We start from the raw sequence: 23,650 nt of genomic DNA, 5'->3' as shown, positions 1-23,650 counted from the left end.
ATGACTAGCAGATTTCACCATCTAATAAACATAACGATGTTCCCAGTTGTACCAAAAGCCAGTGAAGCTAGGATTCTCCGAAAATTTACACAACTCAGTTCATGTTTCAATCATTTATTAACTCAGCTTTTTTTCTCCATTTAATAGAAGGCAGGAAAACTATAGAAATCAGTCATCTTGTTTCCACGCCGGCAAAGCTGATTTGAAAGAACTAGCTAACACGTTTTAATGCAACTCTCTAGAACGCAAAAATCTCTGCAGGATTGTTTAGAAATTAAAAAGGAATACATTTCAGTTCATATATTAGGCAATATTCTCACTAGTTCCTGTGAAATTCTCTAAGGTATACAAATACAGTCAATGAGTCTCTAAACAGGATATTCACGTATGAGTTGAACTTTAAGTTCACTAAAATTCAGGGCTGTGCTACAGCTGAACACATGCTTGCATGGTCTTCCAGGACATGAGTGATTTTCTGAATAATTTGTGTTATTGGAGTTATTAAATAATCACTTTCACTGTTCATTGTGCTCCTATATAAACATTTATGCATTTGGCATAAAATAACTGATACATGTGTCTTTACAGTTCTCTCCCACAAAGAAAAAGATTATCATGCTTAGTTGGAGGCAAACCACAACTATGTGAAAGACAGACATATGGCCTTTCCTTGACTTTTGGAAGTACTTTCTCATTAAAAGGAAAAAACATGGTAGATCTTACTCCTTCCTTAGGAAATCACTGATGTCTTAGAATTATAATATAATATTGTTTGTATAAGAAGGCTCTTTTGCCAAAGCTTTTCTTTGTTAAAGCATCTTGCTTCTTGTGTTTCTGTAACAGACAACTGTTTTGGGAGTGATGTATTTTAGCAACAAAGGGCTGAATATCAATATTCTTTGATAACAGGAGGAGCAATGCAGTCAGGGTATTCTCTTCTCAGTACAGGCTATACTGTAGGGCACCTGCTCAGGTATGATAAGCACTCACTGAAAAAGGAGAATAACTTTTTTCAGACCTGATCCCTATGCATATAGGGTGTGTAAATTTTTAGAATAAGTTAATGAAAGAGCGTAAGAGTATGCTATGAATGCTCCAGGTCCATTTTGCAACAGAAGACATACCCATGGGAATATGAGATTAAAATACGTATATACATAGCTTATACATGTATTTTGGGTGTGGAGTCTGTAGGGGTTGCAAGTACACAAAAGACTACATAGATTTCAAATACATCCAGCTATGATGACAACAATTCAGAAAGAAACTGAGAATTAGGACACGTCAAAATCAAAGACTAAAAAAGAAAATATTAAAGCTACTACATGTACTACTCTAAAACAGAGCCAAGACAACTAAGAGAAACTTCTCTAAGTAGGACAGCAGCTGATTGTTTCATTTCATTACAGTTTTCACAGCAAAAACTTATAACTAATTGTTTATGGTGCCTATTATACAGATCACTATACAGAAAAAAACCCAGGTAAACCGACACAGCCTACTTCAGCAAAAAACAGGAACTAGGACAACTAAGTTTACCTGTAAGTGGATGAACTCTTAATAGTATATTCTCTATATACTTTGTTTTCTGCCTAGTCTCAATATTCCTAAATTTTTCTTGAATATGAGGCTGTAACTTTAAAAAAACCTCTCTTGCAGACTACACGACAATGATACTCAGACTGGTCTTGTTCCTGCAAGCCAACAAAAATTCTTTACGTTTAAAATGTGAGGGTCTAAACTTTTACTGGACCTGATTACTATGACATCATAGATACACAGCTAGCAAATAACTACTTATGAAGGTAATGCCAGTACCAAGGACATTTTAAGTCAACATTTTAACAACTAGAACTCTGATAGCTTCCCAGAAAGTTTTTGTTTCCCCTAATTTTTAAAGAGATTAATAAATCCATGAAGATGCATTATGGGGAATGGATGGGTTTTGTAATCATACTAAGAAAATCCATGGAAGGAATGCTAGAACAGTATTAATATACACATATAACGTACATAACAAGCTAGAACAATCTCTTTTTTTCATCTCCTCTGAAAAATTCCAGAAGCCTCACATTGCATCTGGCTATACAAAATCACTGAATTTTCACTGCCTTCTGCCATAATTCCTTCTTATTGTAATTTTGTCCTGGATTTAGCTGTGGCTTGCCTTACGCTTTTCTCTGCAACTCTGTTGACATCTCAAGGCTGGCTCCTGGTTAGAGACACTTGCTTCCATCCTCACATAGATTCAGAGTTTGTGAAGTAATAATTTTTGTGCATACCTAGGGTTCCACGCTAGCATCAAAGAAACGACGGATAGATGAGAAATATTTCTAATATACTCTCTCAGGAAGCAGAATCAGACATAATGATTACCATGCTTCATAAAGGTGGCCTGGAGTCCATATTCAGAGTATGATCTCATTGTGATGTTGTCTGATGAAGCACAGTATCACATCCTGGAAAATGTAAGTTATGGTATCCTGAAGACAAGATTGAAATTGGACTGGCATTTCCTCCAGATGTTTCCTTTCAACAGTTCTCGATCAACAACTGTTTTGGTTTGTTTTTTTTCTTTTTTCCCACCAAGAAATAAGGGGGTCTTATGGTTTGTTTCCTACCTGAAACATGCCGTTGTCACTGCTGAAAGAACATGCTTCACACACGACCAAAACCTTCATCATTTGGGTGCTGTTTTCACAGTGCTTACTTTTCCTATGGAGCCAAAGGCTTTCAGCCTCAGTATCATTTGATCCACAGATTCTAAACTATTAATTGTCCAACTTTCACCAATCATTTACCATGCCTATTTTTTGTTACAAATTATTAAAAAAAAAATTAAAAAGGAAGGAGAGAGAGAGCAAAGAACACCCCCACTCTTCTCAAAATATTCAGTCATTCAAGTATCCTTGAATGGACACCTTTGGAAAATAACAAATATTAAGGCAGTCCTGTGTAACATAATGGTCTCATTGTATTGGCATATGCACATACTCAAAGGCTGATACAAACTGAAACTATTGTATGTCCAGGTGATTTTGGTCTAGTGATGATAAGTGCCGTATAAATTCATGCCTGAGTACAGAACTGATGCTTCTTGTCAGCAAAACTACAATCTACTTCGGTCTACTTTGGTTAAATAACCAAAGCTTGCGCTTTTAGCTTGTCCTCTGGTTTATCTTGCCTAGCAGAAGCAACAGACTAATGTTTAACTTAAAGTTGCTTTGCAGCTAAGAAATAAACCTAGGCAAAGTTCCATTCCCATTGCACCCAATTTCTTCAGCAGACATGTGCAATCTATGGAAGAATAGAAATATGAAAAAACTAGAAACTCGCAATATCAAGAGATGGTCAGGAATTTTTTCTGTGGAGAGATTAATATGTTGAAATGGAAATTAATTGCAGGAAACGATCGATTTAAAGAAATTATTCATTTTGAAAAAAATGACAACTGAATAATATTTTATGTTGAAATTCTCTGAACATACATATTTGCTTTTCATGTCAAAATAACTGTATCAAACCTAAAATATTTGTTTTAAAAGGTGAAAATAATGAAAAAAGCTACAACTGTGCTGATCAGTGGAGGACACAGAGATGGCACATGAAAACATTCTTTGTTTGAATTTGAGGTGGGAAAGTTTTAAAAGCTCAGCAACTCCTTTGGGATGGGAAAAGAGGTTACCTCCCAGCTCCACTCAAAACTAATTATTTATGGTTGAATCTGATCTTGCAACTCAAAAATCTTAAGACAAAATTCTAAGGAAGAAAAAGGATATGCGATGCATTTACCACACGTACACATATAATGATTAATTTCCAGTCTTTCCTATCTATAAATCAGAATGCAGTCATTAGTTAAGCTGTTGTTAACTACAGTGATCTATCGTTTGCTTCTCGTAGTCAGGATGCCATAGCCATTGTCTGTATGACACCATTATAAGCTTAAATATTGGAAAGCTATTTTGGAAAGCCCTTTTGGAAAGCCTGTCTTCATTTCACCAACACAAGTGTTCAAGGGAAGAAAAAACTTTAAAGTATTTCCTAGAAAGACATCACGTGAGCGTGAAGATATTTGTCAATTAAATGAAAAGCTTCTTCATCTTTAACTGATTCTGAATTAAATTCAGATCTCTAAAGAGAACATTAGCAAAATGATAAAAATTAGACCCTTGCTAATATTAGCTGCTTTTTGGTGCCTCAGACATCTGTGCTTAATTATACTTGTCAGTGGACAATATATCCTCTTCACGCAAGCTCACATATAACTTACAGCAGAGGGAAGATGAAGTTTCTTGAAGAGAATCTTAGGGGTAAGTGTAACAGTATATTTGCCTTCTATAATTTCTCAGATGACAGCATATGAATAATAGACTTTTTGGCCCAGTGCCATTGTTGGGGGTGGGGGGAAGCTTTCAGAAAAACAAGACATAGTTCTGGTCTGACCGAAACCCCAGATTTTCCATGTTTCAGTGAATTACAAAGGTTTAGAAAATTTCAATTTGAAATACCAATATTTAAGTACTTAGACAATTTCAAAATGAAACTTTCAAATCTTTCTAATTAGGAACATGAAATCAACCTCTGATCATTTTTATTTCTAATTGAGAGTAGATTTGGAGGTACTCTTCCATAAGCAGTGTAGGCTTACATGACACAAAGGAGACCAAGGACAGACACAGCTGGAAGCAGGCATATGCATGAAGATTTTTAGGAACGTGTGCTTTCCCTTGTATTTGCAACACAGTGAAAGCACTCGTGATCAGTTACCCAACGTCAGCCCATACACAGGACTTAATTTAATACAAATGCCTTCCAAGTTAGGGAATCAGAAAGGGAATAGTACAGGTTACACAGAAGAAAGCTAATGACATTCAGAATGAGTATGTTCTTCCTACAGTGATTTTCTTTCCCTTCTTCTCACCAACAGTGGGATGTATTACAGGCAAGTAATGTTGATGGAGTGATTGAAGACCCAAACCATTGCTTTTCCCAAATTGAACAGCTATGGGGAAGGCAAGTTTTTTTTTTTTTTTCCCCAGCAACTTCCTTTCATACCCCTTTCAAATGCAACAAACACAAACATGAAAATCTCAGCAGTAGTTGCTACCTCATAATTGCATCTGAAATATTAAATCTTGAAGGACCATATATGATCCTATATAGAACTGTACGGTCACCTTGTTCACTGATGTTGTATGTTGACATTTATGGCACCAGTAAATCAGGTTTACTCTAATACAGCTCTTTCTAAGCTGGACCCTTCAGGACATAGGCAGAGGAGTTATTTGGGCCAAGATCCCTGAACTCTAGCAGGAGATCAGCCCTGGAGAAATGGATTTCTGCTTCCATTTTAAGGTAGATGTGTAGGCTTTAACTTTGCGGACTCTTGCCGCTTCTTCTAGCAAGTTAAGGCTGTTGCCTGGAAAGCTCCTACAGCTGCAGCACCGGCTTAAACCACCCTACTAAAACAACCAATAGAACTGGCCAGCCACACAAGATATGCACTGCAAAGCTGATGTAGGTTTGGGAGTTTTGCTGGGTTATTTTTAACCCAGATCACTTCTCTGATCTGGTTCACTGCTCAGACACAGAACAGTATCAGTGTAACAGAGGCAGCAGTATGATTCAAGAATGAGCAGCAAGAAATGAGGACAGTCAGATGAAGTGCACGCATCTGCTATAAAAAATGCTTGCCAAACTACAGACTAATATACTTTCTCACTTAACAAACCATCCCAATAGCTCCTCTGAAATTGCCTTAGATGGTGAACCAATGTCAAGCAGAAGAGGAAGTCGCTGTGATATTTTGCTTCTAGTGTTATTAACTCACAGAGGACGATGGGAGATGTGCTGTCCAGATTGCATACTGGCAAGATGTTTTGGGAAGAATTTCTTTTTATTATTTCAGGATAACTTTCAATATAAAAACATAGATTTTCTTTGTAAATACAGGTACTTGACTTCCAGTGTTGGTTCCACCTTTTCTGTAAGTTTTCCTAATCCCTAACAAAACTCATGTTCTCTCTCTATTACACCATTTTGTCAGTTTTGCATTGATTGTGCTATCTGCCTGGTCCTGCACCTGATCGGTACTAAAAACCTCAAATATTTCTCAATATATGGATTTCTCACACTCCAGTAGATTTATGTTCAGCTGATTTCATTGATGTCTAGTGGATCATGATCACATCTACTCTAGCACGGTCTAGGAGATGACACCTTTCCTCCTGACGGGTGAGGTACAATACAGTTCTCATCTGTACCACATAAGCCACTATTTATGTGCCAAGAGCTGAATCCCACAGCTTTACCACCTACCTTTTCCTGCCAGCTAGGATCCCTGCCACCAGCTCAATGCCCTCGTTAGCAAACCAGGGGCCACTAGACTGGAGGTTTACAAAGTCCCTATAACTTTCAGCAGTGTCTCTCTTTCCCCAAACTCTCCCAGCAATACTGGTCTCAGGGGAATGTAATTTGTCTCTGAGTACCCTAAGCAGCTTGCACACGTTTACCCCTTGCCTATATGACGCTCATTGATAAGCTACAAGGCCAAGTGTAACCAAGGGTAAGGGTGGGGTTCTCTCAAATGGTTAGAAATACAGCTGCAAAGAGATTGCTCAGGCACAGCCACATGGTTCCCACATCAGCTGTTTGCAAAATGATAGACTTAAGATTGGTCTTGAGAGAGAGCAGAAAGAATAGAGATGTTTAGGACATAAAGTTGCAATAGAAAAGGAGTCTGGGAAACTGTTCCCTTCTCCATCATTCAAGGGGCAGACCTTTGTGTCCATTTTCGTGAATAAGAAATGAACCCAGGAATTGTAATGATCTCCTGGAGAAAAGACTGAAAGTCCTTGCAAACTAGTTAAGTGGTCAGGATGGTGGTGAAACAATGTTATGGTTTCCCACCAACTAAACCACAATTTAGCATTTCAGTTTTGAATCATGCTTGTTTTGCTGCTTTCAGAATGATGGCGAAAACTTCTCGACTGGTAGAAATGCAGATTCACAGCTGCTGTTGATTGTTGCAACTCCTTTGATGTCAGTAGTTGGAAGGAAGATGAATAGCAGCTGAGGAGCTGTTGAACTCCTTTACACGAAACAGTCATTGCTCCACATCAGTGATCCAGGGAAGCCCTCTGATGGTTCTAGAGATGAGGACTTAAGAAAAAATACACTGCTAACTGACTGACAGACAAACTGTCAGATCTTGCAATGTGCTGATCTCATTCCAGGAGCTACGCATCTGCATGCGCTTAGGATGACAAGATGTTTCACTCCTGTGTTGCCTCAGTGTCCCGCTCTGGTAGTCGCTCAGCATTTTGCAGAAGTGTTAAACTTCACACATTTCCACCAACTGAATGGAAATGAAAGGGGTTTTTATTCCAAGAAGTTTAAAATGCAATGTTCTGAACTTCATTAGGGGATGGTACTCTACCAAATAACCACAGTTATTTCTAATGTGGATAATATTCGATAGTTGAAACGATACTGGATTTGTCTTCCAGATACAATATGTGGTCTTTGTAACTAAACTTTTCATTTTGAAGAAGCGCTTATGTTCTTGTTCCTCTGGCTCAAAATACCATTATACATAGGTTACCTGTACACATGGATTACTATAGCAGCAGGGAAGCCCTGGTATTCAAGGGGGCTCAGGCCTGTCCTCTGCTGCTAGGGCACACTAGTGAAGTGTGAAACTATTCAGGACTCAAATACCCCCACACACACCAGGAGGGGGTGGCAGGGAAGACCCCCTCAGCACAATGGCGGTGTGGCAAGGCGTACAGCACAGGGGTACTGGGACTTTTTCTGAATCTGAAAGGAAAACGCAAGCCCCGCCACACAGTTTCCCTCCCAGAGGACAGGCCTGCGCTTGGCTGGAGCTCCCTGGCTGGTGCTCAGGGGAGATGGGCTCCGGGCGCAGGAAACTGAACTAACGGGGCCCGGGCGCTGCGAGGGCAGCTGGGGCGAGAAAGTCAGCCGGGAGTTCTCAGGGGCGGCCTGCCGGCTCTCCCTTCCCCCTCTACCGCTGAAAGGCTCGCCGCCTCCTCGGGGCCGCCCGCCGGCCCGGCGCACAGGCAGCTCTCCCGCGCCGCCCTCCGGGCAGGTGTAGCGGGGCTGAGGTAAGGTGAGGTGAGCCGACCCGACCCGACCCGACCCGACCCCCTCGCAGTCCCGCCGGGGGCGGGGGTCGGGCCGGCCGCGTCCCACGGGGCCGTGCCCTGCCCGGGGATACGGGGTCCCGGGGGCCGTACCCTGCCGGTGCCGGCGCGCCGTGCCCCCTGCCGCAGCACCCCCGTGGGCGCGGACGGGGCGGGGAGAAACCCGACCCCCGCCGCCTGGGAAGGGAGAGGGGCTGCCGCTGCGCGGGAGGAGGCGGCGCGACCGAGCGACTCCCCCATCCGGAGGGGATACCCCCGCCCCGGGCTGCGGGGAGGCCGCCGGCTTGCCCCGCCGGTAGCAGAGGCGGCGCAGGGCGCGGGCTGCCGCCGTCCCTGGGCAGGGCAGGGGCGGGGGCGCGGCGCTGCCCTCTCGCCGAGCGGGAGAGCGGAGCGAGGCGGGAAGCCGGCGCCGGGGGCCCGTCTGCCCATGCGGAGCTGCGGGAGGGCGAGGGGGGCTGCGGGCTGGGCCGCCCCGCTGCTCCTGCTGTGGCAGTGCCTGCCGACGGCGCGGCCCTACAACCTGGACACCCAGCACCCGCTGCTCTTCCGGGGGGGCAACGGGACCCTCTTCGGGTACTCGGTCCTCCTGCACCGCCACGGCGAGGAGAGATGGTGAGTCCCGGGCCGGGCCGCCCCCGGGGGGGGCCGTTCCGCCCGTCGCGCCTTCTCCCTCCGGCCGCAGCCCCTCACGCTGCCGTCTCTGTCCCGCAGGCTGGTGGTGGGCGCCCCCCGGGCCAGCTGGCCCACCAACATCTCGGTGGTCAACCCCGGGGCCATTTTCCGCTGCCGGATCGGGAGGAACCCCCGCGGGCGGTGCGAGCAGCTCCAGCTGGGTGAGTCGGCGGCGGGGCGCGGGCGGGGGGCGCCGGCGCTAGGCCGCGGAGGGGCCGGGGTGGGCGGCGGCGGGACGGGACGGTCCGGGACGGCCCGTGCCCGCCCGCCCTGCGCGCACCGCGGCTCCTCCGGCTTCTCTTTCAGGGCTGCGGGCGGTTTCTCCTGGTCTTTTCCAGAGTAAACTGGCGTTTGCCTCTCGCTAAAGGTCCAGATCAACGCTGTTGCCGAAGAGTGGCAAACGGTGGCACCTTCTTTTCTGTAGACAGAAAGAGATGCACCAAAACTTAACTCGGAGAAGTCGCATGGGACGGCTCCCGTCCCACGGTTTTATTTCGCACCTTTCAGCACCCAGTTCAAAAGGCTGGTGAGAGTTTTGGTCTGTCTCTCGTACTTCTCAGCAGAAAGCTAGGCCAGCTTTCAGAGCAGAGATGAGGGGGTGGAACAGTGTGCCTAAATCGTCTTTTCTTCTGCAAAGCTTTCCCTTCGTAGAAGCCACCCTAAAGTAACTCTGAACCACAGTTGTCTTGCTGATGGGTTCTCCCTGCTTGCAGATTTGTTGAAAAATCGAGTTTCAGGGGAACAAAACTATTTTTGACTGATCAATTTTTTCAACTCCTGCATTTAACCTAAGTCCTCTCTACCTCCCCAGTCCCCATGCTTGGGAGATGTAACTGGATGCACTTACCCAACTTCCAAGTGTTTGATACTTGTTAAAAAGGAGAACACTTTGCAATGGGTTACCGTGAATATGCGTGGACTGCTTTGGGCTCTGTTCTTGCCCCGCTTGCATACAGTGCCGTTCATTCTGTCCCTATGCTATGCATAGAAAGCTTCCTGAACTTTCTATCCTGCTGTGACTGAGACCATCCGATCCGTTAAAACTATGAACTTGCCGCCCAGTAAGGATAAGAAGCGCGGGAAAGGATTTTCAAAATATTTCAGGGCAGAACGCAGCATTCTGTGACAAAAATGTTACAACAATTCTTTCTCTACACATCTATGCATAATGCTTAGAACTGACGGGTTCTATCCATTTTTTTCCTATGGATAGAAATCAAAGTTATTTTTTGTAACTAAGCTACAAAAACCTAAGATACTTCAGTGGTTCTTTACTTGTAGCCACATAAGAAAAAGTCAAGAAGTTTCTCCTAGAAAGAACTGCAATTAAACTTATTCCAGCCCAAGTAGTTGTTGTTATTTTTCTTTTTTTTGAGTAGTTTCATTCCAATATTTAGATCTATTGAATAATGATACATAACAAAGCTTTTTTCTCTGACTCCTTGTTTGTAAGAGGAGGCTTGCAAAAGTCAAAGTAGTCGGCTAAAGTGGTGAAATAGCATATGCTAAGAGGCAATAAACCCCTACTCCTGGATTGGTGGTAAAAATAGTCCTTCATTGCATGGGGGAAGGAAAGGAGGGGAAGGGTAGAAAGTTTCAGGTTCTTTGAAAACTACATACATCTGCAGTACTTCTCGACTTAGTCATTTAGCCAGTGGAGAAACAAAAGCTCTAACGAAATAACTTGATGGGCTTTTCCTCAGTAGCTTAGGGGATTCTAAATTAAATGATGCAACAGGTGAATGAAAATGTTTATGTGGTTCCAAAGGCTTAATTTAGCACAGCTTCTATTCCTGGGTTTAGAGGCCGCAGGTTACACAATGATGTTTACTGTCTTGCCCTGCATTTTTAAAAACAGTGATACCACATGAGATTTTTGCAAAATGTTTGCTTCCCTTAATGCTAGACGACGTCTTTACATCACTAAGGTGCATCTACAGCATTTTTGAAGTTAAATAGATACTGAAAAGAAGTGCTCTGTTGTAAAACAGGTCAATGAAGAAGCCGAGAGTGGCTGTGGTGCATGGGATGTAAATGAAGCAGGAGAGTATCTGAGGTTTGTTAAGCCTCTGCCATCCTGCCGAGCGGTCACAGAAATACACAAGGGAACTTGCAATTGCAAAGCTGAACTTAATTATCTCTTGTCTAACTCATTCAGGCTGTCAGCAACTTTTGGACATTTTATCAGCGCTGTGTCTTTCAGTCAGTGACCTCCTCCTTCTTCTGCTTGGATTCTTGCCAGTGACAAGTTTGGGTTCTGATCTCAGAGAACAGGGTAATTTCCTTTGAAAAATGTGCAGGGATGTATTACATTGCTGGGACAGGCAAATTGAGAAATAACTATTTCTGTCTTTCTCTTAAATACTTGAATTCACATTTCTTTCAGTAAAAGAATCATTGAGGTAATAAGTTTCTAATTATGAGTCATAGAAATGTAGAGGTGACAACAGGCAATAGAAGTGGGTTTTTCCAAATGTTGGGCCTCTGTAATAAATGGATGTGAATTACTTAGAGACATAAAAATGTTAAAACACTTGTTGCTATTTTTCACTAAAGTAGCCTTGAAACTGGTATAACTAATTAATGAAGGATTCATGCACAATTCGGAAGCCTCTGATCACACAAAACTGCTGTTGTATTTTTTTATGTAACACGTTCCTATCTGCTTCCTCAGTAGAGAAAGAGTTTCTGGGAATAGTCCTGTGCTGCAGTCATCCCAGCATCTGGAAACAACTCATCCAGGCATACTTTAGAGAATTTTAATGTTGTTCAAGGTGGTGTAGGGGCCTGGGCTGGTTTAAGAGTCGAGAGGAGCCATGAGATACACTAGCAAATCTTTGTCTTCCCAGTCCGTCACTGGTACTTTCAAATGTCTCTGCTGAATAGAGGAGTAATGTTTTGAGAGTTTCTTTTATAGTTCTAGTACTTCTGTCAATGGTGTCAAGTATTCTAGACTGCTGATTTATTTGTATTTAGAGTGTCGTTAAACGACAAATTATGTTAGATGCAGGGGCTTGTAATCAAGCTCTAGGCACAAATACAAAATACAATGCTTCAGGTTTATTATTTGGAGCACTAAGTGTCTGTCTTCTGCCAGTCTTCTAGTCTTTTGAATTTCAGGACCTTGCCCATGTCAGTTTGGGGTAGTCATGGATTATTGCAGAGGGACTTGCACAAAGTTCTTTAGATGTTTTAACCTATTACATTTTGGACTTGCAAAACATTACAGAAATTCTTCACCAAAATTGCTCTCAGATTTGATCCAGAGTGATTCATTGGCTAAAAATACAGGAAACAATTTATAAAATTTTCCATCCAGTCTAAAAAAAAAAAAAAAGTTTGAACTACAAATGTACACAATAAATTCAGTGCATGTTGTTTAACATAAGGCCAGAAAGCTCTGCTTGCAGTTTCGACCTTCCACCCTTCAAGTCCCTGCTACAATTAACCTATGAACAAATTGCCCTCTAGCTCCCCCAGCTGAATCATTACACTGGAAAAGTGAACAGTTAATGGTTTTCCCCAAAAGGCTGACCTGTATTTGTTCAACTTTGATTTCAGTAAGTTTTGCCTTTGGTAGTTTGGCTTTTTGATCTCGCTTGCATTGCTCATACCCTGCCGGTGGTCTCTGTGGAAATAGCTGTACTCCTCCAAGGAAGACAGGACCTTCTGCACCTAGGTCTGTTATAGAGTTATGGAAACAGCTGGCACTTAACTAAAACTACCACTTTTGGGTAGAAGTGGTTTGAGGGACGTAAAAGGGATAAGATCTATCAAATCTGTGAAAAGAGAAAAGATTGCCCTGGATAAATGAAAAAAGAGTCTGATGAGGCCCTGACATCTAGGAGCAGGATATCAGAAAGCTTGTTGTCTTTGAAGCAGACTTCATAGTTTTAATCAATTAGCAATAGGACGAGAGGAGTTCTGGGGGGATAAAAAGGATCATGGGAGGCTGCTGGGCATGGAAAGCACTGAAGCAAGTTATATAAAACTGGTTTCTCAGATGACATTGCAAACATCTGTATTAGAGTCCTTGAGGCCAAAAATAAAAGTGGCTTTATAAGTTGTGACCTTATTTATATGCGATTGTGCTGTTTCTGTGGATGCGTGCAGTGGGGATTATACAGAAGTGTATCTTCCAGCTGTGTAATGTACACAGGCTGGGCAATTACTTATCTCTCGGTGACTTTATGACAGCGCGTGCTCCTTTTCCCTGAGGCAACCAAGCTGCCATGTCCTCTTGAGTTTATGCAGTGCTGCTCTGTTGCTTGTGCAGAATACAGCATTTTCTCTTCTCATCCAATAAAGCTTTTATAATGTCATGCCCTGAGCAGGGGCTCATCGCGGTGTCTGGGATGTCAAGCTCATGCTTTTCTTGCCCACAAAGGCCTATAATTTCCAAGGTGGTTGAATACTTGCCAGTCAGAGAAAGAGAGGAGATGTAAGATAGCAGGTCAGCAGAGGGCCAAAGTGAACCTGAATCAAGAACGTATGCTGGCGCAAAGGAAAAGGGGAATACAATCCAACAAGCGCGAAGGAATGGTGGTGCTTTTTCGTGTTATGCATCTCTGAAATAGACACAGGAATGAAGCACTGAGATGAGCAAAACTTCCTGTTATCTCTCACGTCATCGTTATCTGATCTTGTTTGACTTACTGATAGAAAGCCTCAGAAAGTCCCTTGAGATCTAAATTTATGGCACTGGTCTTCACTTCTTCCATTCCTGCAAATCCACATACACTGTAATGCAAGTCCCAGGTAAGTCATTGCCATAAGAGGACGGAAAGCAGTGCTAGAAGGGAGTTACCAGAAGTGCCTTTTCTGATTTAAAGGAGGATTAATTCTTACATGTGGGAGTGTAATGGAATTTTGTTTTCTGAGGAGATTTCAATCAGATTAACATGCTCTGTAATTCATAGGAACCATGGGAATGTCTCCCTTAGGAACTGAGGAGTTCTGTGTGACGTAACTCCAAAATTAAATCCCAAAACTAAATTCTAAACTTGTGTCTGAAAATTGTATATATTCAGTATGTAGAAGTTCATGTCACTGACATTAGCCAAGTAGGAGAATTTGGAAGCTTATCGCTTAAACCTCAGTAACTGACAACCTGCAGAAAAATCAGCTTCTTTTTAGTAGATTTTTAAAGTAAGGTGTTTTACTTCATGCTTGTCTTGGAGTAAGAGCCCACATGTTAATTACCATTCCTCAGGTGACCTACAGGAATTATTAAATTACAGTAACCTAAAATCTCTTGGCCCAAAGACAATTGAATGTGATGTTATTGTGAGTGCCGGTTCCTATTTACTTGGATTTTGCATACTATTCTGTTGATGTCTTAGGGAAAGGCAAATGAGGGAGGAAGTGGTAAAGAAGAGATGAAGGAGGGTCAGACACCTCTTGACCCTGTGAAGGGTGTTGTTTTTGGAAGAAGGCAGAGTACAGTTGCAGTGCGCAGGGTGCGTCGTCCTCTCTGCAGTATGGTGAGGGGTTCCTGAGTGCACTAGTTTGGTCTTTCCATTGGAGCAGGGAGAAAGCGTGATGTTTGGAAAAAGTGGAGAGGTAGTATGGAAGGAGAAGAAATCAAGGCTCCAGCAGTTTCTTCAGAGAAATGTCAATTGCTAGGCCTGTCACAAAACAGTAGGCAATAAGCTCTGAAATAAGGATGGTTGTTGGGCTTCTCCTGACATTTTCTTATCATGTGATAAAGAATTATCTTGATTCCATTAATCTGGTATTTTCTCTCAAAAAGTCCGTGATATCCTAGGTATAAAATCATTTAAGTCACTGTTAGTTGTGAGAATGTATGTAGCAAAGCCCACAGTCATTCATCTTTCTCCTGGCTACTAAATAGACAAGGTGTGTCCCTTTATTCTGTTTCCATGCTCAATCAATATTGTGCAGTTGTATGTCCTGTAAAAGGAATTCAGCAAGTCGCCTAAATTAGGAGTGTATTTATTTAAACTCTCTAATGCATTGGACAGTAATAAATTTCAGCTCTGGTGTGAGCACAGTTTTGGGGGGTGTTGATTTATGCGTTTTCCTTTCAAACCATGTTCCTGTCTGCACTGGTACTCTGTGATCTGCATTGGCGCCCTCTTCTGGGTAACTAAACCCCTTAAACCTCAGAAGTTTTGGGTTCACCAGTAACTGCATTGAATCTGGGAAAGTCTTAAAAATTATGCAAAAGAGCTTGTTCAAATGACATGACGTGTTTCCTTGTTTTATAACAAGTTTTTTCATAAACTGTGTTATGCTGATGCATAGAAAGTACTTGTTCCATAATTTGGTTAATGCTTATTCATACAAACATCTTACAAAGGAAAAGCTTGCTTTATATAACTTAGAATACTTTTAAATGTGTAGCTGCTTCTTACCACGGGTACCATTACTGCTTTCTAAAAGGAAGCAAATATTTGCTAACTTGACAATACTGTAGCCTTTTGGGGGAGTTAGAAGAAATTTCACTATGTCTCTAAGGTTTTAAAAATTAACTCTCCTTAAGAACAAAAACAAAGAGCCACTGCAAGGAGTGCACAGGACATGCGTAAATAATGATCTGACATCCCCAGTAGCCATTGCAGTTATACACCCTTTATTCGATAGCCATTTGCAGTAGAGATCATTTTAAGGTCTGCTACCAATAGATATGTAGTTGGAGAGATGCTTGCTTTAGGCTAGAGTTTAGATAGCACTCACAGGTATTACTTGTGTTTTTTATGAACTTTTAGCCTGAAGAACACTTGCAAAGCCGGCTGTTCATCAGATTGAGTGTAATGTCACTTTCTGTCCTAATTTCAATAATGATGGAGAAGCCAATCCTCACTGCCAGCCTATCGTGTTCAGAACCAGTATGCTCCCTTTGGCTACATGCAGTCATACCTTTGTTCAGGAAGAAAGTGAAAAGTCTATGTGGCCTTTGTAAGACAGAGACAGAGGTCAGGTCTACCAAACTTGAGTTACTCCAGTATCCCTCTAGGGTTGTTGGGTGCTCCTGTTATCCACCATGTAGCCCTTCAGCTTGTCCCCCTGTTCAGAGCATTGGTCTTTGTGTCGTAGGCAACCCCAATGGAGAGCGCTGTGGGAAGACTTGTTTGGAAGAGCGTGATAATCAGTGGCTGGGTGTCAGCTTATCGAGGCAGCCAAAAGACAATGGATCTATCGTTGTATGTATTAACCACTAGAGCTGCGTGTCTGTTTGTCAGACTGCTTTCACCTTTCTTGTGCTTCTGTGTCAATCATCATGTTTGTTTTTTATCCATAGGCTTGTGGACATAGATGGAAAAATATCTTTTACATAAAAAATGAACACAAACTCCCACACGGTATTTGTTTTGCCATCTCTTCTGATTTTCGAACTGAACTGAGCAGAAGAATATGCCCATGCTATATAGGTAAGCAGAATGCTTGGGTCCTTTGTAGGGAAGGGTAAGATACATAATTGCGTGGTGTGGAGTTTGTGACGAGCCTGCATTGCTCTGAGCAGGCTTTCTGTAGCCAAAGGTTTGAAGATTGAGTGCTGATGATACGAGTCCAACTTGTGATGTAAATTTGTTAGCAAGATGTTTATCACTTCAAAGAAAAGCTGCTTTAGTTTAAAAAAAACCTAAATTTGGAGTTTAAATTTAGAGTTTAGTTTTAGTTTAAACTAAATTTAAAGTTTAAATAGGGCATCAGACCACTTGCTCCTTGGACCGGGTCACTGAAGTATGTGTGCTTCTCAAAAATAGGCCAGTAGAGGACATCCTTCCTTCCTTTCCTCTTGCATTTGCTTGTTCTGCTCAGGAGAGTGCCTCACAGCAGTGCAGCAGTAATACCTGCAAGTGATTGTTGCTGTCCGCTCCTTAGCCTTTGATACAAAGCTGCTGCGGTTCCTTGACACACTGTGTGTCCCTGTTCCTTACTTGCCTCCTGCCAAGGCCGCTGCTGTGGTGTGAGAGCTTCAGTGGTCCTTCCTCAGAGGAGTGCAGGAGCAGAATAAGACTCAAGACCTGAAGCGATCAAACAAATCCATCCCTGCCTTCCCTTTCATACCTCCCTCCCATCCAGGAGAACGATCTCATGACCCTGCCCCTTGCCAGTGCAAGGAAGAGCTGACAATCTGGCCTTTCTGTGTGGACTGATAGAGTGGACTGATAACACCATCAAATGTCCCGCTGCTGGCTTCAGAGATGTTTACGAGCGTTGGTGAAATTGTGCTTTTATCTTCAGTGACTTTTTAAGTGAACAAATCTATGGATGAGATGAAGGGAAGCCTGATGGGAGGCAGTTAGCAAAGAAAGGCAGGAAAACAGAGCTGGGAGAGTTGGATGTAAAGACAACTGCTAAGGACGATAGATACCAATTATGTCTAAGATAGCCATAACGCAAGCCCCTCAGAGCACTGGTGGATCAGGGCAACTCCTATCAAGACACGTAAACCTGTCAGTCACATTATGCCTGAATTACACAGAGTGGAAGAGAAGAGTTAAGCTTATCTACCTGTGCTGCTCAAACTATTTGTGCTATTTCATGCATGTAACAATTTAAAAAGAAAAGTATAGCCTTTAAAGTCACAAGATTTCAAAGGAAGCTGTGATCAAGTGATACCTCATGCTTTGAGTTTGTTACAATACTCTATTGAAGCTAAAGGCTGTACAGTGGGAACCAGTGTTTTTACTTTTATTACAGAACTGAAAACCAACGTTGTTTTGTTTTGTTTTTTAACTTATCTCAACGTCTGTTGAAGACATGGTAATAAATTCTGAAACTAGATGCTTCTCATCTTTTTTAATATTTCTTGCCCATTTGCAGATCATGCGCGAAAGTTTGGAGAAAACCACGGGTCGTGCCAGGCTGGAATGGCTAGTTTTTACATTGAGGTGTGTATTAAAGATAGGAAACCTCTCTCTATATTATATGTACTCACGTATATGTATACATATGTAAAAGTGTATATGTAAATGCAAACATCAACACTGTCTTTTTTTGTGGGAGGGAAAAATCAGACTTTGCCCATTTCTTTTTAATTGAGTCTTGATAAGACGTGCATGATAATTCCCAACTAATACTTTTACTTTTTATTCCCAAGAATACTTTTACACCTTACTAAATCCAAAATTACTTTTCATCTGGAAAAAAGAGCATGAAATAACAGCGTATGAAGTTTTATTATTCTCTTTAAAGTAATCTGTTTGATGTAACATTAGCACTAATAACACTTACCTTCTTGCTTTACAGAGTAATATTCTGTATTATTTAATCTCCATTTCACCCTAAGATTATGATTTCTAAAAAACTCCTGAGAAGACAATATCCTGTTTGTTACTCTCTTTTAAGTTGTTCACAGCTCATAGTTTTTAATAACCATATTTTTAGAAAGTCTGAAAAATGTTGTCTGTGATCTAGTGGTAATCCCTCAGTACTGAGCCAGATGTAGCATTTCATTGAGTTCACAGGAGATCTAAAGAAAAGCATTTGACTTGTTTTGCTTATCTTCATGAATATTTAAATAGGAATAACATGGCTTTGTTTTATTTTTCTTTTAGGACTTAATTATAATGGGAGCCCCTGGATCATATTATTGGACTGGTTCTGTTTTTGTATACAATACAACTGCAAATACAATCCATGTTTATACAGATTCAAATAACCAAGTGAAATTTGGCAGTTATCTAGGTACTTAAAAATATTTAATACTTTACAAAATTATAAGTCAAAGAATTAGCTAAATAGCTCATCTTGAAGTGAGTGCACAGTGTTTATCAGTGCTTTCTTTATTAATCCCAGAAGCGATGGTTCATAGAATCATAAAATCATTAAGGTTGGAAAGGACCTCTGAAATCATTGAGTCCAACCGTTAACCTAACTGCCAGGTCCACCTCTAAACCATGTCCCTAAGCACCACATCCGCGTGTTTTTTGAATACTTCCAGGGGCTGTGATTGTACCACTTCCCTGGGCAGTCTGTTCCAATGCCTAAGCATTCTCTCCGTGAAGAAATTTTTCCTAATATCTAATCTAAATCTCCCCTGGCACAACTTGAGGCCATTTCCTCTCGTCCTGTTGCTTGCTACTTGGGAGAAGAGACCAACCCCTGCCTTGCTACAGCCTCCTTTCAGGTAGTTGTAGAGAGCAATAAGGTCTCCCCTCAGCCTCCTCTTCTCCAGACTGAACAACCCCAGCTCCCTCAGCTGCTCCTCATAAGACTTCTTCTCTAGACCCTTCACCAGCTTCGTTGCCCTTCCTTGGACACGCTCCAGCACCTAAAGGTTCTAAAGATGTGTTCTGATTTTGCTAAATATTATTTAATTATAAGGCTTCCTCTCTGTTCTTTTTACATGGAAGCTTCTCAAACATTGGATTTCTGTTTTTTTATCATCTCTCCACTGAGTTTCTATCACTTCGTGATTTAGAAGGTAGAGATATGCCTCTGGGAAGCAGTGGTTTGCACTTCACTGTTAAGTCTGAAATACTGCCAAGGGCTTTCATAGCAAAAGACATAATGATTTCACATATAACAGAAATACGAAAAGTTGGTTACAGTGAAAGCTGCAAGGAAGCAAATCTTAATCGCATTGTCAGTATGGGGAAGTATACTGTCATCTTAAGAGACAGACCTGCCTCCAATTGTGATTTTTGTTTGGTTGGTGGTTTTTGTGTTTGTTTGTTTGTTTTTTTTATTCCAACCACATCTTAGTGGATACATGGGAAGGCAAACCTTATCTACAAATGTCTGCAAAGAAAGCCATGAAGCTCCTACTCATGTACCTATATCCAAGTCATTAGCTGGATTTAGTGCTAGAATTTGTAGGGGTTTATGCCAGAACCATCAGCAGCTTCAGTTTTCTCACTATACACTAAGAAAACCTTCTCTGTCCTTCCTGAAGCCCTGAACAAGAATATTTTTGCCTGTGACCACTGGCTTTTGCATTTTCCCATTCGTAGATCCGGTTCACGTGGATAAACATTTCCTGTTTCTGATTTCACTCTTTTGACAATAGGAAGCAGGCATACGTTATGAAGTAACTGTTATGAAATACAAAGTGGCTAACTCTTTAGAATTCAGTACTGAGCCTTGCGAAAGCTGCAGTTGGGTTCTGTGGGAAAGGCAAGCAAAAGAGATGCTGGGTGGTAAAAGGCGATCAGATACCCAGATCACTATGGTTAACCAGTAACATTTCTAATCTTTCATAGGACAAATAAAAAACTTCAGAGAATGCTTGCTCCAGCTTTCCAGTAACAATTAGCAGAAAAAATATTTGTCTGGGGAAAAAAGCTCATTCCAGATTTCTGCTCCTACAAGTATAAGAGTGAGAATTTCTGTAATGAATGAGTCAAGTCATTGATAGCCAAGAGCCAGATATAGGCAAACAGGTAAACGCTTGCATAAGGACTGTGCTGGGCAGGGTGCAGGGAAAGCCTTCCCACACATGTGTGGTCTCTCCTAGTTCTCTTGGCCATCCAGGACCTGAGATCAGCTGGGGTTTGCTTCACAAACACTTCTTCAGTGACCTGGTGCAACTGTAATGGCCAGCACACTAGCTTGGCAGAGCTATGTGTCCTCTAAACTTGCCCTTTCTACAGGAAGGTGAAGACAGGGACCGTTGGCTCATCTGTGTGTCTTTACAGTAGCAGCTGTGATAAACCTTAAATTTAGCATTGTTCCATGCTACTTAAACCTCCACTTCATTCCCTCATAATAATACATAATGTGGTTGAAAGAATGTAAAGGTAGCTTCCCTCCCTCAGCTTCTGTTCTGTCCCATCTTTGGCATTGTTTAAGGCCAAAATCTCTTTAGGGTCAATTCTGTTACCAGAGTTTTGGTTTTGGGTTTTTTTTTGAAGACTGAGTTTGCCTCTCCTGTAAATAATGAACAAAAATATCCTTACCAAGTGGTGGAAGTATATTGTGACCAGAGTGTAATTCAAGCACATGACTAGACGTAATTACCTACTTACACTATCCTGCTTCTGACAGGGACTAAGAAGTCGGCTTTTTTATCTACATTTTTCATTAAACTGTCAAAGAGTAATAATTAACAAATTAGAGTTTGCAGGAAGAGCGTGCAAAAGCATTGTAACATTTTCCAGAAGCTGGAAGAAACAAGGCTGTTTAAGTACCAGACAATTAAAAGAAAGAGGCTGGAAAGAGAAGCGGGTAATACATAACATTTGGTAGTATTTCCTTGACTACTTCAGAGTATCTTGAAGATTAATAACTGGCTGCTTTATAAGGAATTAGATAAGTAAGTCAGCCTTTCAAATCATCTGGGTCTGATAAAAGAGTAATCTTGAGCACTTAACAAACTGCCTTAAATCACAAAGTAATAGATGGTTGCTTTTAGGAATCTGAGAACGGCAAATGACATTTCAGAAAACTGAAAAACTGTAGTAATGGTAAAGAGGAGAGAATTCTGGTGTTGGACATAAAATTTTTTGACTGTGCCTTTAAATTTAAAGGGTCAATTATGTGATCGATCTCCACCAAAAGTTTTAATACCACAGTAAAAATGAGGACTATCTGATCACTACACTTTCTTTTTGTGTGTTTGGCTTTTTGTTTTTTTGTTGTTGTTGTGTTTGTTTGGTTTTCTTTTTAAAAAAAGTTCATTAGAATTACCAGTGTCTGTACTTCAGCAAAACCAAAATAACTGGAAAATAAAAGTCAGAGGAAGTAAATTAAGGTTCATCCACTTAAGCTTGAATTTTTTTGTTGAATAAGTAAAAACTAGGTGTTGACCTTTAAATGATAAATTGCCTTGTGCACCTCTTTTAGCTTAAAATTTGAAAAGAAAAAGCTGGCTTAATGAGAACTTGAATTCTAGACAGTTGTCTTCATAGATGAAAGATTTAAGGCTCATTCTCATCTGATCCAAGATTATTTTTTCCATTTTCTCTGTATGCTGTGAAAATCAACAGTCATTCAGTAAATGCAAGAGTAGTAGAATATGTTAAGTGCCTTCCCTGTTTCAACTTAGCCATAATGTATTTTGGAAAGAGTAAGGATGACTTGTGTAGCCGCAGATCAAGGTGTTAGCCTTCAGTTTGCAAATTCTGAGGCTGGATGTCCGCACCAAAATATGGTCCTGTTCGTTAAGAGACCTCTCCACATAGAGAAATGCAAAAGCTGATGCAGCGTTTTCTTATTACATAATCAAGCTCTTGCTCCGATTTGTTCCTGACGTTTTCGTATGTGTATATCCAAAATGCTCTATGTGTGTGTGTACATCTATATGCACACGCATATAAGTAGCACTACATTTCATTTTTCTGCAGTCTAGTTGCAACAGTAGTCAGAGTAACAATTGAATCAAGTATTTCCATGTTGCACTGTATGGACATTTGATCATTTTTATTTGTATTACAGTGTGGACTCACTGAACAATTGTAGAATATGCATTAACAGAAGGTGTTTGCGATTTATTTTATTGGCTTTTCAAGTATGGCAAATAATTGAGATCCTGGGAAGAAATGAGTGTTTCTGACACTTGTTTCTGCTTGCTGGAACTTACTGTTTGTAATGACCTTTTGCTTATATTTCAAAAATTTTCTTTTCTCTTTTCATTGCTAATTTGCATGAGTTCTGAATGTCAGAGTCACAATAATTTGTGGTGTTGACAGCTTTTATACGTCATGCTTCCATTTTTTTTTTCTTTATATAGCACTTCCAGTATTGAATAGTGCATTTCTAATTTACAGGATACTCTGTTGGAGCTGGACATTTTCTGACATCAGCCAGTATAGAAGTAATCGGAGGGGCTCCCCAACAGGAACAGACTGGTAAAGTAAGAGATTGTCTATACTATTGGTTTGAAGAATATACCCCCACATACCCACCCATGATTTTCCAGTTTAGATTAACATATTAAGGACAAGTATCATATATATATGATTTCTCACGGGGAGAAAAGTCAAAAGCAGGAATGAGGGAAGATAGTCTAGATAACATTGCTGTGAATCATGGTGTTAAAGAAAGGTACAGACAGGAAACAGTAAATAGCTGTACCTTGTAATATTGTGTGTTGCTTTGCTGATTCTCTAGCACATGCTGTAGAAAAAGCATAGGAAAGTATTTCAGATTACTGCTTGCTGAACTCCACTTACATTTTCTTTTCATTTCAGGCATACATTTTTAGCATTGAGAAGCAGCTAAATATTCTATTTGAACTAAAGGGTAAAAAGGTAGGTCTTTCATGCTACTTTTCTGCGCCTTAGAACTTCTACAATGTCTTCACCAAAATAAAAAAATAATGTGATTTCTTGTTTGCATACAGCTTGGTTCTTATTTTGGAGCTGCGGTTTGTGCTGTGGACCTGAATTCAGATGGCCTCTCAGACTTGCTAGTTGGTGCTCCAATGCAAAGTAGCATCAGAGAAGAAGGAAGAGTTTATGTCTATATCAATTCAGGTTCTGTAAGTATTTTCTCTTAAAAACACATGGTAACACAGTCATTCTAGTATAAGAAGCTAAGAAGAAGAGATTTCCTCTCTCTTATTTTACAGTATTTCAGGATATAGGAAGAATAAACTCTAGAACCATGATCACAATCCCACCAGGGCTGCGTAGCACACCTGCAAAGGCTAGCTGTATAAACTATTAACACGTTGTTACTTACGCTAGTGTTAGAATCGAGGACAAACTGGTTTTGTTTCATAGTAACTTCAGGTGGTGACAGCCTGGCACTACAGCCTCTTTGCAAGCTCTCCTCTATTACCATGCTTACCACTGAACTGGCATGTGAAGAGCAACTTATTTAGCACTTCAGAAACAAACAAGAAATGAAAAATTTGCATGCAGTTAGTGGTACCAGTCAGGAAAGAGAGCGGTAGT

The 23,650-nt window shown here is 41.2% G+C and overlaps 1 protein-coding gene across 1 annotated transcript in view; it reads left to right on the top strand.

Annotated features, from left to right (window-relative positions):
• Positions 1-8,077: 8,077 nt before the first annotated feature.
• Positions 8,078-23,650, top strand: part of ITGA4 (integrin subunit alpha 4) — a 38,688-nt gene continuing 23,115 nt past the window's right edge. The window contains exons 1-9 of the mRNA XM_087731593.1: positions 8,078-8,780; positions 8,880-9,001; positions 15,900-16,006; positions 16,105-16,234; positions 17,634-17,701; positions 18,368-18,497; positions 22,520-22,605; positions 22,943-23,002; positions 23,095-23,232. Of these exons, the coding sequence (XP_087587719.1) occupies positions 8,596-8,780; positions 8,880-9,001; positions 15,900-16,006; positions 16,105-16,234; positions 17,634-17,701; positions 18,368-18,497; positions 22,520-22,605; positions 22,943-23,002; positions 23,095-23,232 (1,026 nt within the window). The 5' untranslated portion in view covers positions 8,078-8,595. The remainder of the gene's footprint in view (positions 8,781-8,879; positions 9,002-15,899; positions 16,007-16,104; positions 16,235-17,633; positions 17,702-18,367; positions 18,498-22,519; positions 22,606-22,942; positions 23,003-23,094; positions 23,233-23,650) is intronic.

Source organism: Nipponia nippon, unplaced genomic scaffold (genome assembly GCF_047370975.1).
Source record: "Nipponia nippon isolate SJK-2023a ecotype South Korea unplaced genomic scaffold, ASM4737097v1 scaffold_5, whole genome shotgun sequence".
In the NCBI taxonomy this organism is placed as follows: domain Eukaryota; kingdom Metazoa; phylum Chordata; class Aves; order Pelecaniformes; family Threskiornithidae; genus Nipponia; species Nipponia nippon.
The sequence above is the reverse complement of the archived record's forward strand: the minus strand, read 5'-3'. Positions and strand labels throughout refer to the sequence as shown.